General features: G+C 38.4%; 1 protein-coding gene across 3 annotated transcripts; it reads left to right on the forward strand.

Annotated features, from left to right (window-relative positions):
• Window positions 1-706: 706 nt before the first annotated feature.
• LOC144198314 (uncharacterized) lies at window positions 707-8,118 on the forward strand. 3 transcript variants are annotated; one of them, XR_013326688.1, is made up of 3 exons: window positions 707-1,078; window positions 6,912-7,086; window positions 7,365-8,118. XR_013326688.1 is itself a non-coding variant. In XM_077719248.1 (3 exons), the coding sequence occupies exons 1-3, from the start codon at window positions 2,291-2,293 to the stop codon at window positions 7,409-7,411; spliced, it is 312 nt and encodes a 103-aa protein (XP_077575374.1). In that variant the 5' UTR covers window positions 2,249-2,290; the 3' UTR covers window positions 7,412-8,118. The 3 variants fall into 3 exon arrangements, 1 of the variants encoding a protein (XP_077575374.1); XM_077719248.1 differs by lacking the exon at window positions 707-1,078 and adding an exon at window positions 2,249-2,380; XR_013326689.1 differs by lacking the exon at window positions 707-1,078 and adding an exon at window positions 6,738-6,812.
• The last annotated feature ends 10,273 nt before the right edge of the window (window positions 8,119-18,391 follow it).

Below are 18,391 nucleotides of genomic sequence, written 5' to 3' on the forward strand. Positions count from 1 at the left end.
GTCATTCTCGGATCTGTGAGTCAGACATGCTACCTATCACACACCTTATCTAATAGTGCAGATTATTTGTCATAATTGCTACATGTGGACATTTATGTATGTCTTCCTCCATTTGAAAAAAAATATGTGTCCATGTTCAAAAGCTGCAGCACATCAGTGCTGAGAACAGAAGACAATGGAGAGGCAAAATGGAATGTGTGAAATAAACTGAAAATAAAAATAGACTAATCTTTTGGCACATTGCTTGAAAAACACTTCATGATGGCAAACCGTTTCATGAAAATCACTGAAACTATGTGAGCATTTGATGGATTTCAGCTTCTGAGGTTCAACTGGTCGATTCTTTATTCAGTACTTAAATGAAAGACATTAAGTATGGAAATTGGGGCACTAGGCTAATTGGTCCTATTAGAGAGCAATAAAGAGCAGTGTTTCCCTGAGAGTCAACACAAAAATTAATGAAGCGCCAAGCACAGAGCCGAGACATGCTTGCCTCAATTACCTTGTTTTCCTTGGGCAGAAAGGGGAATTCAATACACTAGAAAATAGTTTCTTGTTTAGGACTCACTTTTAATGTGTAAGTCACAGTGAGATCATAAAGACTCGGAACTAGTTCGAATAATGATAACATGGGTAGATAATTACCAGTGCAACTCTGTCACTATCAGCAAAATGATTCATTTCTCCCCTTCAATAACGTGAATATACCACTAAATATTTTTTTATGAGAGCACAAACACTCAATTTTGCATAAAAAATATTTTACTACAGGATTTCCTTCCAAGTGTAATTTTTGAAACCAAAAATAACACATTAATTTCCCAGATGCTTCATCAAAGGTACAGTGCAATAAAACCCAACACATAATTGGACTATAACATACTTCTGAAACCTGAAAATCAATTTGTGCATGCATTTATCATCATAATGGGAAGGGCTTAGTTAGACAGAAGGATCTAGTTGCTGTTTAACTGTCCAGAATAGGCCAGGTGTAACTCTACAACTCCGTACCATCACTCTCCTAACCTCAATTTTCACAGCCTCTTGGGTATTCAGCTTTGAAGAGAACCCTATCCAGGTAAATTGTTCACATTTTTCCCCACCAAAGTGTTGAGAGATGTCCATTGACTGCAATATATTCCCACTCTCCTTCCTTCTGTGTGTCTCTATCTTTAGCATTCCTGGTGCTTTGTCGAGGTGGTATGCAGGTTCTATTCAAGTTGTGCTTTTATGCCAACTCGACTTCCATTCTCTGATTTTTTTTCTGACTTCTTCGACTCAGACTTTAATCCAAAGCACGCAATTCCTTCCCAGGACCTTCAATCCTTAAGAAACAAGCCATTCTGTGCAGTATTTGGCCCACAACTCTTGCACTTGGCTTTTGATCCACACAGTTGCACTAATTTCTCCGTGCATGCCGATAATTGGCATGTCGTAGTTGGTGCTATTGTAAACATGGCTGTGTGAGCATAAAACGACACCAGTCACTCCCCAGGCTAAGCTAGTGTATGAGGCAAGCAGGCGCTGGTGCCTATTGTGCTGCTGAAGCCTTTGTAGATTTGCAGCGGACCCCCTTTTAATCGCCTTCTCATACACTGCCTTTCGACTTGCTTTGCATATTTAATTGCCAGGTAAAATCACTGTCGACAATCCGTTTAATTATTTGATTGTACAGTGACCGTAAAGAGTGTGAGAAGGGAAAAGAAAGGGATGAATGGGGAAAGGGAGAAGGCGCGAGGCAGAGATAGAGCAGCAGGCAGCGCAGAAAGAAAGAAGTCTGTTGCCAGAATAGACATCAAAGCTGGGCCTTGATGTTGATGTTGAATGGGCGTTAATGGTTTCTGAAGGCAAGAGATTGCAGAGGGGAAAAAGAAGGAGACAAAAGAATGGAAAAATAAACCCTTCTTTTTCTCTGACAATCCCGCCAGCAATCTGAGTAAAGGCATAAACACTGGAACCCTGTGCCAGAAAGACAACTTGGAAGAAAGTGAGACTGAGGAAAGATAGTTGCTCACTTTCTTATAACACAAGTCATTGAGAGAAGAGCTCAGCTGGACTAATTTAAGGCTCCTAGGTTAAATAGAAAATGACTGGATTTTTTTTGGTTTCTTAATGTAGCACAAGGAACTCACATAACCAACTGCATGTTTGACTCCCACACTTTCAACCCTGGACTTAAAAGTCCATCAATCACAACCAATTATACCGGTCAATAGCTGGTCTCACAGCAATCATATTTCATCACATATTATCCTCCTGGGGTTCAAGGGCACTTCTCGGCTATACCTTAATGCACTCCTGGGAAGATTCTGGGATATTCTATCGCATTGTTGTCACTACCATCTTGAATAAGAGGAAACATACTACACAAAGTGGTTGGGTGAGTAGGAATGTTGCTTTACTTCACTCAGGACATGGTAAGTGCATTGTTAGGTTAAAGAACCCCCACAATCATAAGTTTAATTAAATAGCCTAATTAAATGATAGAAAAAATGAAGAAATGGATGACAGAGATTTGTAACTATTGTAATTATTCAATAAAAATAATTAATGTAATATTTTTAAACCAATAATGTGATGGAAGGCAAGGATCTGGTAGAAGATCAACAAATAAGGGTCAAGATTTGTTGTCTGTCGTGTGACAAGGTAGAATATGAAGTTGAAAATGAGTCAGAAAAGTAGTTAAGTGATTCCAGGAAGATTGTATCATACAGGTGAATGACCATAACACAAAGCATGTGAAAAAAGGAAAAGGACAGTGTGAGAAAAAGCGATAGAAATACATATATAGCAGTGTTTCCCAACAATTTTGTGCATTGCAAAATCTCAAGTTACAACACCAGTTAAAAAATCTTCAAATTTAAACCATTAATATCGTAACAATACCAAATTACAGCTCGCAGTGAACTATGAAAAAAAATCTAAAGGTACTTTTTATAATTTTCCAATTCACAAAGCATATATACGAGAGTTTATTTCTTTTCACCTCTACTACATCAAAAGAACCCTTTTTGCTTCATTTATTTTAGGAGTATCCATTTGTCTCAGTTTCAGTCTGACTTTATAATTGTGCCAAATTATGAGAGTGGTGTACAGGCGCTTATTTTGTTAAACTACCCCCTGTTGAGTCTCAAACCAACCTCAAGGAAAGTCTGTTCTTTGTGCATGATAGAGTTTTGGGTCCAAACCACTGTCAACAAGGGGAACAATTTGGCTGGTAAGGGCCCTATTTACAGATCGGTAAGCCACAGCCGAATTTAGCTGAGTTCTTTTGTCAGAAAACACCGCAGAACTTCATATTTTTCACATCACAAGAGAACAACAGGGTTAAATGCATGCTTTTTAGGCCTAAGTTTCTCAGTGCTGTCCAGCAGGACCACCGTTGTTTAACTTTGAGATATTGTCTGATAACCCTAGAGTTTCATGGCATGCTTTCTTGTTCACATTCCATATTGACCAAGCGGAATGAGGCCGCCAAAAAGTTTTTGTCTGTGGCCTTAAGCGTGGAGGCAGCGGGGTGTTTTCAGAGAGGAACCCTTTCAAGCCAGCAAAAATGAAGCCATTGACATTTTTTTTTTACATGAATGCAGAAACATACCCCTCCTCCCCGCCCGCCAAACAGTATACACCAAAACCAATGCCAGAGGTCGCTTGATAACGATATTTGTTGGTTTGCAGCTGTTGAGGAAAACGCAATACTGAGGTTTGACTCAAGCCTTATATAAACAAATGGTCATTGTGGTTAGGATTCAAGCCATGTCAGCAAGTATCTGCATTGAGACAGACTGGCCTAAGGTTGCTTTCAAAACTGTATTTTGGTTTCTTGCTACTTTGTGAATTTTGAGCGCGAGCCATGTGACATTTTTCACTGATTTTACAGCAACAGGGGCAATAATTTAAATAGAATGTCCACTTTATTGATTGGATCTGATCTAATAATCACAACATTGGAATATATTGTGAAGTTTTCTGATTCTCAAGATGATTTAACGAGAGTGTCAATTTAATTGTATAATTTTAATAACAAAATGCATTCAGTTAAAGTTTGGCCTTTTGTTTTTATGGAAAGAAATGCAAGTTTCTTGAAACTTAATCTGTTTGCTAAAGTCTACCAATTATATATATTTTTTATTTGTTTTTGGGACAACCAAGCTTCAAGATTTCTCGTTAAGAATAAAATAAAAATACAATGTATTCCATCTTTTGTTAGGCTATGTGACATAGTTCATCAACACTCTTGAGTGTGAGTAGCCATGCAGAAGTTTAATTTGGTTATTAAATATATTTTTGATCAATATAACATTTTCTGGGTCCTCTCTCTCCATGTATAAATATCCCTATAAAAACATGGACACCTACGGCTTATAGTCAGTCAGTGGCTTTTGGTCCTAATTTTTGTGAAATTTGGGCGGTGTAGTTTATAGAATTCACTGCAAAAATTACAGTAATTCTTATGGCAATTGAAGGTTCCATATATGTTATTTCTAAATCTCATATCATACATTAGGTTAAATTTTAAGCAATGTATTTTGAAATTTCCCTTAAGTACCTTTAAGGAATAAGGAAACATTTTTCTGACCTGCAGTAGCAACCAAATTATTGTCATCAATGTTTTCAGGCTTGGGTGTGGCAACAAACAAACAGCATCCAACTATGCTCTTTTTTAGAAATACTAAGTTTTTCTGTATACTTTAATCTAGAGACGGCATAATAAGGCTACCGTACAGTGCCCCACACATACCTTCAGGTCTACACTCCATTCCCTAGACGGCTGTGGGAATTGTGGTGACTCCACTCTAGGTTTGGAGGCCTCCCAGCAACCACAGGGATATTTAAAAAGAAAAGAAAAAAAACTGCCATGTAACAAGGTCACGTGACTTGCAGTAAGGCATAGGAGGAAATATGGTGCTCTTTGGCAAAAAAACCTCAAATTAATATAAGAAATGTGTAAATTAAATACTGTAGGGATGAGAATTATGAGGAGTCACCAGATCCAACCATCTAAGATGGCTAACGTAGACTTTCAATCTTCCAACAATGTGAGCAAATGAATCAAATAATCTTTTTTTTATTTATTTTAAAGCTTTTTGGGCCCCTTATATACATACATACCTCTTATACATGTTTTATTTCTATAGGTTTTTAAGAATATGGATGAATGTTTTTATTTGAAACCACACTTGAACTCTCTTTAGTATTAGTACCGAAAGAACCCTATTTAAAATTTTAAATCATTTTGAACACAAAACCTCAGTCAATAACCCGTGGACAGCAGATTTAAATCTAGATTAATATCATGAATAAAAAACCCAAATTAGGATGTCTAAAACTAATTTACCCCAAAACAAAGTTATCTGTCAACAAAACAATTCAGTTTTTGATAAATCCATCTTGCTGTAAAATCGGACTTCATAGCCTTCTGTCAAACAAGAGGCCACTATTGTAAAACAAAAACTAAAACATTGACAAGGGAGTCTCCAGGAGGCATTGTGTGTTTTTTCTTTTTCTGTTTGCCTCCCTGTCGCCGGATTGTCCCTCTCCTTCCTTCGCCTTTCACACATAGGCAATTAAGTCGGTTTCCCAATGCTATGATCCCCTCCTCCATTCTTTGTTCTTGTTTTTGTTGTTTTCCTGTTGCTTGGCTTTTCATCCTTGCTCCGTTCTTTCTTGTGGTTTTGTTTTTCAAGCAAGGGAGTTGAGGTTAGGGTCAGAACAGAAAGAAGAACAAAATGGAGCGGGGGGCTTACATATGCAGCTTTATGACTTTCCACATGTGTTTTTAGGGCTTGGTATTTACATGTTTCTTATGGAAAACAGGGTGGTGGAACAGGATGATCGGAAAAGTAAGACAAGCATATGGTTTTAGTTTGGTGAGCTCCATTCACTGTTGGACTGTTTGTTTTCCATGTTGGGAAAAGATCATTGTTGTCTGTTATACAATTTGTCCTTCAAGTAGTATTGGGATAATTATGAACACTGACTAAGGTCGCCAATTATCCCTTAAAAAAATGGAATTGTTCCATATTGGACTTACATAGGATGGGCTTTGTCCCATATCATTATTAAATTTGAAAATCTTGTCACATTTGTACAATGAGCGAATAGTAGTAGGGTGCTTTTTAAGAATATGCAGGTAAAGGTATTTCCATACCTCCCCTGCTTTGTGACCACGGCACATACGAGTGTGTCAAAACCAATTCCAAAATTCAGGTTTGAGTCCTTTATTAAGATGAATAGATAAATAAATTATACGAAAAAGGAAAAAAAACCTTTTTTTCTCCTTTTTTCGGGAGAGTGGAAACACTGACAGTGAGGACAACAACAACAAAGAAGTCATCTCATGAAACATGTCTTACATATGCAGTATGCACAAATCTAGCCACTTTTTTTCTCACTCCCGTTGAATGACTTATAGACCAAGTCTTTAGACTTAGTCTAAATAATTCTTGCTTCAGCCATTATTGTACTACCTTCCAGTGGTACTGAGTCAATATATCTCTATTTTTTAACCTGTCTTGTGTGAGGAAACTGGAGTTCCCAGAAAAAAACCCACCCAGACACAGGTAGCACATGAAAACTTCACACCGGAAGATTGGAACTTACCAGAGATTTCACCCTAAATTTCAGAACTTTAAGGCTGTCTTGCTAACCAGTAAGTCAGTTCACACCATGCCACCTGAAAATACTTTATTAAATGTATCTAAATGCCACCTATTTCAAGTAGCTTTGCAGTCCACATTACTCAGGCACACTATGTGGGGAGAGGATACCTAACAACCGAAACAGGCAGTGGGAACATAAGATAGATAAAAGTGTGTGAAAGAGTGATTGTGCAGAAAGTGTTCATAAAGTGTAGTGAGGAACCCAGCATCAAGACAAATCACTTGCCACCACTGTGTCTATCTATGCAGGACACTGTGACAGAGGAGAGAAAAATGGGGGCAAGAGAAATAGAACTGGACACCACAGGGAAGAGAGGGGGAGCCCAGCTCCCTCCCTCCACCGTAACGACCCAGATGAGGAGCTTCCACCCAGAAGCCACGCCAAAAGAAAATTGGGACCTACCTACTACTTCATTATTGCTGGGTTAGTATCTGCCAACAATTAATACAGTGTCAGCCTTGTTTGAAACCTTCTAGGAAATATTGGGACAAAATATAGGAACTTTCCTGGATGAGGCAATGATAACAATGTCTCCATCAGAACTAGATATTATTAAACAACCATTACTACTCTTATTGATATAATATATCTATTGTTGTGTGTGTTGTTGTTGTTTTTCTCGTGCCTCTGAAATCTCTCTTTTTCCTCTTTCACTTTGTCTCTCTTTTTTTAACAGGATTTTTGTTTGTTTTGTGTGATAGAGACATCAGTTGTGCTCTTAAGTGGGAGTCAGCCATCCTCTCCCTAATCAATAAGACCCCAAAGCAGTTTCTCTTCCTGTAGCAGATGAGGAAACTTAAGCTGACAATGTTGGTGCAATTCTACAAATTCTACACGGCAATCATCAAGTCTATCCTGAGCTGCCTCATCTCTGTGTGGTACGCTGTTGCTGGTGAACAGTGAACTGTTGAGAAGGTAATTGACTGTAGACTTCAATTCATCAAGAACTGTACATGGGCATACAGTCTTGATTATAGATGAGCTGACTCAGTCGAGACAGCCGCCTAGTTGACCTTCTTCCTGTAAATTAAAATGCAATGTTGCATTCTGACCACAATCTCCTGCCACGTGAACATTTTTTTTATCTCTCTGGCTCAGACATATGTACCACCAGTACTATGTTTTTGCTTCCCTTTAAATTATTGTTTTTTACATTTGAATGAAAATTTACCAATGAACCACACCCGCGTTAGACAGTCCAAATATGGTTTGAAGCACATGCTGCATGATAAAATATGCCGTGGTGTTTTTCCCATAAAATGCTAATGTTGTCAGTGCAAACAAGATAAAAATCAGCATCTGTTCAAATTGAACACAAGTGTAACTGTAACTGAAATTGGGATGAGATGAGAAATTTAAGGCATTGTTGTGGAGAGGGAGGACAGTTCAGCAGTTCTATGGTAATAAAATAATTTACACAATTGGCCTTAATTTAATTCATCTTAACACTGTTTTCTCTAAAATGCTTAACCTAGAGGAACTTGTAACTAATCATGTTGCCACTCTTGCTCAATTACCAAAGTGGCAGAATTGTAATTGAGTCCTTTGTAGTCTAATTGTCTTTATTAAATGGACCTTTCTCATGGCAATAAAAGCCTATTCAGCTTAGGCACAGTGTGCACAACAAGGCATCAATAACGAGACAATTAGCGATAGGATTTTTTTTCTTTTTTTTTTTTGCTTAGGCACTTCTCCTTTCAGGGGGCAAATTGATTCCCATTGCACAACTACAGGTCCAAATTTGGGACAGGAGCAAACACCTTTGACATTGCAAGACAGTTCAAGGGGGTTAGGGGATGTGTTGGGTGGCTGGATGGTAGGAGTTAGTAGAATTACTTAAGAGACCTCTGCCTAAAAAAAATAAGAATAAAGACAAAAAAAGCTAAAGAGTTGATTTGGCATGTTCTGCTGTTTCTAAATTCTGTGTAGGTTTGGTACAGAGGTGAGCAAGCTGCCCGACATTCCTCCATACACCCCCCCACCCTCCGTTGGTAAGCTTGTGCCCAAGAGCGATCCATTTGAACTTCACTGAGGGGCAGCTTTCTTGTGAGCACTTGAAACACTCACTTTGGGGGGCTTAGAAGTACCCAGGCATGTCTTCTTTACCTGATGTGATGTGAAGCTTACTTTATTTTGATGATTCCATACATAGATATAAAATGATGTCCTTGGCTAGAAAAGAGGTAGAGAAGAAACTGAAGAGAGAATGGGGAGAAAAATCAAAAGGATGAGTGACATCTGACTTGTTTCTTCCCACACAGTCTTCTCCAAATGACCAGCACAAGTATGTAAAGTTCATTTATAGAGGCAAACACACAAGGTAGCTGCATGAAAATATTGATCTTGTACATATACTCTGAGTATAGAGTATATGACAGTATAGACACAGTCTCTTAGCTCAAATCCTCAATCCAAATATTTGCAAAGTACAATAGTATATATAAATATACTCTTGTTTAAGATGAGAGGGAAGCAGATGTACTTTGCATGTGATTCTGGCACTGTAAGTTAGTTAGCATTTTCAGTCATTTTTTAGCACCGTGTAAACGCTATAAAAACAGTTTTACTCAATCATCTTTCTATTTCTGAATTTCAGATGTCATTGGCTTTTTTTTGGGTGCTCTAATTCAAAACACAAAGTGACACATTTCCAACTTTCCATCAATTACAGAAATGTTAATAGGTTGATTCAAAATGCTTGGATGTGATTCAAAACAACAAATCACTTCCATGTCTTGTTGAGCAAACAGCCTTAATATCAATATGAATAGATGAAAATGGACAATGGCTTGTCAATTTTACTAATTCAATTTTGTCTGCCTTGTGAAGAGCCAAATTCATCATTGTACAGTATGATGTTAAATACAAACGAAGTCGCCTCAGGGTGACAGGCGTCATGTTCAAATGCCCAAGTTGGTCAAGTAGCAAAGATGTCACCAAAGAGCCCATCTGGAATTATTTTTCATGAATCTTCCTTTTAACAAGACTCCTTTTAAGATCTTTTCCCATCATCGAGATCGAGAAAGGGCAAGAGACAGCAGACAAAAGAACTCAAAAGCACAGACTTCAGTTCTCCCTTGAAGATGTTAAAATTAGTGTCTTCAAAAAAAAAAAAAATCAAAGTCCTAACATTAAACGTTAAAAGATTCTTGAAACGTCGACACTTCTGTTTTTTTTCTGAATAAAGGGTATTAGATGAGAGATACTTGGAAAAAACACTTTGGTGTCACTTCAAAGGCTTAGAAAGTAGGCTAATATAATACTGATAGGAGGATCAGTACCTGCCTCTGCTGACCTCTTCTGAGGCTACTGACAGACCCACCAAGGTTCCTGGGACGATGCCTTTGCACCATTGGAAGATGTCTACCAGGGTCTGACGGTCAAAGGGATTCAGTTTTGACGAGTCACTTTGAAGGTCGCCTTTGGTGTCTTTTTCTGTGATGGTTTCTGCAGTGAAAAAATACAATGGTCTTCTTTCAGCTCCAAAGTAGCGATAAAATCGGCTGGATTTTGTCCACTCGCCAATGACTGTCAAAGTCCAACTGTGCTGTCGTGATGGGCCACATCATTAGACAATGCCGTACACAGGACAGATGTGTTAACAGAGCCAGTATAAACAAAGCCCGGTGGAAGAGTCTATGTCAACGTGTTTGTCTTTAGGGGGTAAGGAGTCGTTTTAATTGGGCTGGCAAACCAAGCTATAGACAGGAGAATTTGTGAGTAACACGCCGGATGTGTTTTAGTTTAATATTTCTGTCTGGGTTGTGGAGTTTCTGATTTAAAGCTTTGCGAAGGTTCATATACTGAGTCTGATGCCCAAAAAGATTCATGGTATTAAAACTCCTGGCCATCCAAAAAGGAGTCAGAACTTTCATCAATGTGGTCTACTTACTGTATGGAACATTCTTGACAAACAAGATTCCTAAATCTGTTTACCAAAAGCTGCCAGTTATTTTCATTGCAATGCGTTTGAGAATAGAATGCCTTTTTTCGCTTTCTTTCTTTTTTTTGTAAAACTTTAGATTTTTCCATTCTATGCAAGTTTAAAGCATCACAGTTTCCAAGCCCACGTCTCTATTGTTTACCCTGCTAAGTAACGGTGTGCATTCGCAACAATTTCTTGTACATTTATTCCAAATGGAGTTTATTAACTGGCTTGGCAAAAGAAGGTATTTAATGCTAATACTCAAGAATCACAAGGTATTACATTTAATTCTTATTTTAAGGATATTATTTTGTGAGTCTTTGCCAAATGAGCTGTGCACCCCAGACTCCTCTGCATTTATAATTTCTTTGGGAGGAAGACACCCATGTATCCTCCGCCCCCACACCTTTTCACTTTGATCCACTTGCGTGTTTTTGAATCTACTGGTTCTGTTTTCGAAGATCAATGGAAACGCAGTTGCATGTGCCTTTTTTCATTATTTTTCCACAAAGATAAAAAGAAACGACAGATGAGTCGGGGTTCGAGAATGTTAAGAATTTGTCTTATGCTTCTGTCCTGAAATGCAATTATTATTCTAGGTCAATTTGGAGTAAGGTTGTTCTCAAAGTCTTTTTTTTTTGGCGTTGGCACATTTTTCTAATGGACCAAATAAGAAAGGAAGTACCTAAGTTAAGGAGTTGGCATGTAATAAGGTAAGGAATTATGCTGAAGTTCTAGCTAGCAACTATGCAAAGGTAAATGAGGACAGAGTCTTTAATATGCAGCTGTTTGGTGCCTTTCAGGTATCATACAGGGGTACTTTGACTTTAAACTTTTCCAACTTTCAGATTTCTTGATTAATAAGCCATTATTTGATCAAATTCTCAGTTGCATTGTGATTGCCTCAACCTATATCTATAACAATATAATTTATATATATATATATATACATACATACTCAGAATTAATGAAAAGGAGATCAAATGCATGAAAATTGTTTCGTTTCCTAAAATATCGCCATCTTGGTTGTTGAAACACTGTACGTTCATAGCGGAATCCTGATTTATTAAGCTTTTCTCGAGTGTAGAAGTAAAAAAAATGTTAAACAATATTTAAAAAGTTTTATACATTCTTTTGTTTGACTTCTGTCTTGCCAACATATGAAAGAAGCGTTGCCCTCCACCTTAAGTTCCCTCTCCAGCAGGGCACCGTGAGCCATGACTGAAGCAAATGGGGATTGAGGCATCCCACAAAGTATAATGAGTGATGGGACTTCTTTGATTCCAACTAAGCTTTCATCTTCAGTCAAGACCTTGGCTGCACTTTCTTTCTCTCTATTCGTCTTTGTCTCTTGCCCTGATGTCTTTCCTTGGTGAAGATGAAGAAAAACATCTTTTATAAGCCCTATTTCCATTATCCACACAATCTCCAAAAGTTGACATTTAGCCTTACCTCTCATGTTTAGTTCTTGTTTGGGATTCTTCAGCTAATTCATGTTACCTGTTGTCATGCAGTAAGACAATTGGCATAGATATTTTTATTATAATATGTATTTATTCACCACTTTGCAATTTCAACATTCAAAGCTTCTTAAATTAAGCAGAGAGGATTTTTTCACTGAGTACAGTACTTAAAGTATTTATATTCTTGTATATGTAGATTATATTTCTGTATTAATGCATTACAGTCTTTTCATATGCCATATGAACTGTAAAATGTACTAAATAGACTTCTTGGTAATTGTGCTTTGGTATAGGGGCGAAAACATGTAGTATGGTAGTACTATGGTTTTTCGATCATCGCGTCCATGTGTGGTCTACATTCTCCACAAAATTCAAGAGATTAGTGTACCACAGTTGAAAACAATTAACAGGTTCGCATGAGCTTTTTGTGGAGTTTTAGGGTCACATAAAGTCAGTGAGCCAAAAAAAGTGCACGATTTGAACAAAAAAGATAACTTAAAAGTACAAAAAGCACCGCAGCCATTTGTTCTTTCTTTCCATGCTCTCTCTATCTAAGGCTCTAATCTTTTGGTTTTTCAAACCTACCAAAAAAGAAAACCCAAAGAAGTCACAGATCAAAACAAATGACTATCAAGCCATCAAATGAGCACCACCCTGCACACGATTCCAAACGCTGACTGCAGGAGAGTGAGAAGAAAATCAGAGTCAGACGGGTCGTGTATTGTTTCCACTCACTTTGATGCGGAACTTAAAAAGCTGGCTAAGAAAAAAAAATGAAAGCAAGAAATCAAACGATAAAAGAAAGATGGAGGAAAATGAGTCAAAAAAAAAGAAGAAAAAGCAAGGACAATGAAACCCAACGTTTACATATGTGGTCATTCCTTTGTTTCATTAGTGGACCAACTGATAACCTTTATGCTGCTTGATCTGGAATTAAACTCATGGACCAACAGAGCTTTGAAGCGCCTTTCCTGTTTGTGCTCTAAATGTAGGTTGTGGTGCGGAGATAAAGAACTTCTGAAGGATATGCAGACTTGAAAGTCTCTTGGCTATTCATCGGGACATATTTGATGTTGTTCTTTGGCTTCTTTTGCTCAAATTAGCATATCTCTTTCAAAGCATTCCTCCGCCTCCCCATAACAAATGAAATCCTCTACCATCACGTGTTCAGCAAAAGTCATAAATGATAGAAATATAGCGTGTATGCTACTGACACATCAAAGCTACTATAACAAGATTAACGACGATGACTCAAGTTTGTTGTCTTCCCTCCCCTTCTCCTTTCTTTCTTCTCATCACTGTAATCAAGGACCTTTTGCACCTGCCTTTATTTTTCACTGCGTTCTTTTCAGACAAAATCACAGTCACCGTTGATGTCGTCTTTCCACTTGCAATAAGGCATGACGACCTTTGCGTCGATATGTTTACTTTCATTCAGTTTGTCGACAGAAAGTCTTTCGCGAGTTAATTTTAGGAGCTGTTGCACAGTTTCCTACTGTGACAGATCTCTCTTATCCTTCTCGTTTCCCTTTTTGAAACAAGTCTTGTGCTTTGGGTGACAGGGCAAATGTGGCACACAACTGTGGATGATCAGCCCTGTGTAAGTTAAACAGCAAAGCACATTCTGCGCCTCATCACAGTGCACACTTCCAAACAAAAGACAGTGACAGAATCATTGTGATCTATTATTTAGCCCCCCTTCTACATCAGATCACTGGTGCGTGCCACAGTGATGATCATGCAGATTAGACCTCTTTTCTTCCTGGTGCCCCACTAAACTCCTTCGCTTTTATTTCTTAAGGGATCTGCATTTTTTACCTTGCTTGCTTGCAGTGTCTTATTGTTCAATAACCACACTCGGCGAAAAGTTGATGTTCCATGACCTAGCAATGTATTGTAAAGTGCTCAATCAGAATATCCAAGTACACCTTACACACAATGGCTTTCTGTAATGTGACCATAGATGAAGTCGCATAAAACAGCAATGTCAACTGTTTTGAGTACGTCTGACCTCCTTCCCACCAAACTCTCCAAATTTAATGCATGACATTGCAATGTACACATGGTTCAGGACCAATGGTTGCCACTTTAGAACCCGGCAGCCATTATAACATGGTCGGAGGTGTCCCATCATAATTTATCTCTCGGCTCCTAGGAGCAAGCCCCTTCCCCAACTGGTTGGCTGACCATAAGATGGTGAAACTACGTCTTTCCTTCCTATGGAGGCCCCTTTTTGGTCCCTGCTTTGGTTCCTTCTCGCACCTTAGCCTGCTTTAGACTGCAGCCGATGCAGAGTACCAGCAACTATGCGGTTATAGCACACACACACCCCGCCACTCCTCCTTGATTGGTGGGTGGGAGTGGTTAATCTCTCACTTCCCTTTCGCATTTGTAAAATAAGTGGAGCTCTGCTTCTTAAGGGGCAGCTAAATATGCTTGTGAGTATGAATGGTTGTCAGTCTCCATTTGCCCTGTGATTGGCTGGCCACTGATTCAGGGTGTCCCCCACCTGATGGCAATATTCTGCTGGAATAGGCTCCGGCATGCAATAAGACACTTGTGAGGATTAGCAGTCAGAATATAGATGGATGAATATTAAATATGCACTAAAACTCGCATAAACTCTAAAACTGCATGCACCAATAAGATGGGCCTTCAAGTTTGCTAAGAGTTTGGACCAAAATTTCCTGGTATGTTTACCATGTTAACTTTTATCTTGCCTCGATCAGGATGTGACATTGCAGTGACTCTGTTTCAAGACATCTACTCGGTTTGAAACCGTCATGTTTGTCACATCCTGGCGATCTGTCGCTCAGTCACACGGATACAAAGCTTAAAGATTTCCTCTTCAGAGAGCCGTAGATATGTGTGTGTGTGTGTGTGTGTGTGTGTGTGTGTGTGTGTGTGTGTGTGTGTGTGTGTGTGTGTGTGTGTGTGTGCGCGCGTGCATGTCCCTGAGCCAAGAAGAGGGGTGTGGTAATATGAAGTGGAGGGGCTTTTATCAGCTTCTAAGATGGGAGCCTTTGAGGGCCTTCTCAGAAGCTCAGCACTTCTTCCATTGTTCTATTTCCATCCCTCGTTTCACTCCTGTCACATGTAAAATTACAAAAGGCCTCCTATACCCCCTCTCTACTCCTCCTGCGTATCCATCCTCTTTGCTTATATCCCACCTCCTTCCCCCATGTTCCAACATCAGACATATAACCCACTTAAACCTTCTCAAAATACTTCAAAACTTTACAGTCTTCTTCCTACAAATTGATATACATGCAAAGGACTGTAAAGTCAAGGTTGTAAACTTCTACCACTTGCTAATTGATTCCATTCTTAATATGTCAAATACACAATTATTAATATTACTCCCAATGCAATCTGAGTAGACTCGATGGAACGAGTGGTTTGCATGCCGGTCTCACAGTTCTATGGTCCTGGGCTCAAATCCAGGTCTTAAATCTTTTTTCTCTGTTTTTGGATTGAATTGGATTGGATAACTTTATTCATCCCGTATTCGGGAAATTACATTGTGGCAGTAGAAGAGGGTGATCAGACAGAACAGCAAAGCAAAAGCACAAAGTACAAAGCAAATTAAAATAAAAAAATTGCTTACATACATAGATTTACGTAAATATTTCAAATAAAATTTGATATACTTTTTGTGGAATGCATAAACATTGTCTCTTCTTAAGAAAAATCCAAGTTAACAAACTATTTCTGGAATGAATTCATTTCTTTAGTAGATATACCACTGTATATTTTTCAATATTTATTGCATTTTTCACTGTGACTCTATCTATAATATCATACCCATTTGATGAGGGGAATAATAGTCTGACACAAAGAAGGTCCCAGGGCTTAACCTAGCGGGTAAGTACCGACTCGCCTGTCATTGTTTACTGTATAAGTTAAGGGGAAATCTTTTTGACATGGTGAACACAGCACACTCACGCACACACACTCACACACACATTGATATGTGAGACTTTGAAAATCGTGCCTGGGGGACACTAAACAGGTGATACCAGTATGTCATGTCTTAGCTTCAGCGGATAGAGACCATTTCCCATTGCTGTTTTCTCTTCTTCAATTACCACCATCTTTTAACCTTTATCTTTTCCCCCTGCTCCATTGTCCTCTCCTTACTCTTTGCGACTTCTGTTGCTGATGTCAATTTGACTTTTGCCCTAAGGTACATTTTGACTTCAGATTTCAGTCTGACAAACACAGGATGGAGAAGATTAGCTGACCATTTGCTTAAAACATAAATGGAAACAGGTGGAATGGAAATCCCCTGGTTCACATTTTTTCAAGGCATGGATCACTTTTTGGGAGATGACATGCCCATCAGCATGTAAAAACAAAATGAGCAAAGGAATGTAAAAAGTATTATGACCTTGTAATTGATGCGAACAAAACATGTTGGTGCCATTGTTGGCCCTCTTCCTTTGACGCAGTTGTATCAGAGCATTGTCATCTTTTTATTCTGATGTATTAGTACTAGCTGCTCCTATTAACAGATATAGTGCAAGTAAATCAAACTGACGTCCAAAAAAATCCTTGTGTTGTGAAATCAACGATAAAAGCTTGATTTATCTTTAGAGCTCATTCCATATATTATCAGCGTGTTCTGTACCTGTCTTGATATTGCATCAAGATATCATTGTTTTGTTTCCAGGAGCATGCCTGTGCAAGTGGGATTTTTCTAGAGTTTTTAGCGAACAATGGTCCTCTGTTGGAGCAAACACCCGAGTTAGCGAGGAAGGGAGTATAAGGGCCCAAATGCAGAAAGATAAGACAAGTGCGGACTCAACTGAAGACGAGACGGGGAAGAAATAGAACGAATAAATCAAGTCGTAGAGGGGCAGAATTATTAACGCTTAAAAGACTTGACATCTCTTATGATAATGTGTTAAATGTTCTAGGGCATTATAGTTAAATGCAATTAAGTTGCTTTATTGAGGTATGTTTTTTAAGAAGGGATACAAAATAGTGAATCCACACACTTTTTAATCCCCTTCGAACTTCTAACTACGAAATGGAAACTGGATTTGGTCCCCCACCATTGCAATTAATTGATTGATTTATTGTTTAGATTTCTTAGAACTTGAGAAGTTTGTATATTTGTAAATAAACATTGTCAGGTTACTGAGCTGTTATTCTGTTTCCTAAACAATGACATGGTTCTAAATTTTGTTGAAGTTTTGAACTCCCTAGTTTGACTTTGGGGCTCCTAATGCTTAATTTTCTTTAGGTCCAGTGGATCCTTCGACTTGACAGTTCTGGGGTCGAGGGTTTGATCCCAGGCCTCACTGTGTGGAGTTTGCATGTTTATCCTGAGCGTGCCTAACCCACAACATTCTAAATTGCTCCTAGGTATGACTTTGAGTGTGAATGCTTGTCCTTCTTCTTGTGCCCTGCAATTGGTTGGCCACCGAATTAATTTTTATGTTTATTACAACCTCATACATGAATCAGGTTAACCATAAATTTGTCATGATACTTTTTTCAGGAAAAATAGCTGGAAATACTGCTTCATGTTAAATTGTGAAGGCTATGCTTCCAAAAGGCTTTTGTCACTAATTCTTGACAAATACTTTGTATTGTTAGATAATAGGGAGGAGACATGGTGACATGAAGACAAAGAAAAAGAAATTAGATCAGAATCGTTTGAGATTTTATTTGGCTCTCATCTCCTATTTCTCCTCCTCTAGCTTTCAATCAAACTTCCTGCGCATGCATGCTTGCCAAAAAGTTCAGAAAGTCAAAGGATTCACACTCAGGAGGAGCTCTGTTTCTGCCTCAACTTCTCAAACATGAAACCCAAATGTATCTTTGATACTGTTTAATGTTTCTGGGCGACAAGTTACAACCAATAAATACCGCGCACTCCCCCGCACAAACGTGCACATACCTTTAAAGCATTACAGGACAGTGGGTACCCTGCTGTGAGGATAATAGGAGGAAATTGTTTTGGAGTGAAATTATGTGATAAGCGGAAAAGTATAAATTTTCAAAGACTTCATAACACCTTTAATGTGTTCCATCTGGGGCTCATGACAAGAGAACATTTCAGCGTTAATTGAAGGATTGCTGATTGTGAGTTGTAAATCTTTGAAGTTTAGTCTTTTCTTTATAGAGTATGTCAATGAAACATCAAGGAACTCCAGTTTTTATTTAAAGTGAGAAACATGTTCTTGGCAACCTAAAAAGTGACATTTTTCCCTGCCTTTTTCACCTCCTCATGGTATGATTGTACAATTCAGCGCCTTACTCTTCTATGACTCACACTCTTTGCAACAAATCTCCAGTGATCACCTGTCCAATAACTATTTACAATATCTAC

This window comes from Stigmatopora nigra, chromosome 6 (genome assembly GCF_051989575.1).
Source record: "Stigmatopora nigra isolate UIUO_SnigA chromosome 6, RoL_Snig_1.1, whole genome shotgun sequence".
Classification (NCBI taxonomy): domain Eukaryota; kingdom Metazoa; phylum Chordata; class Actinopteri; order Syngnathiformes; family Syngnathidae; genus Stigmatopora; species Stigmatopora nigra.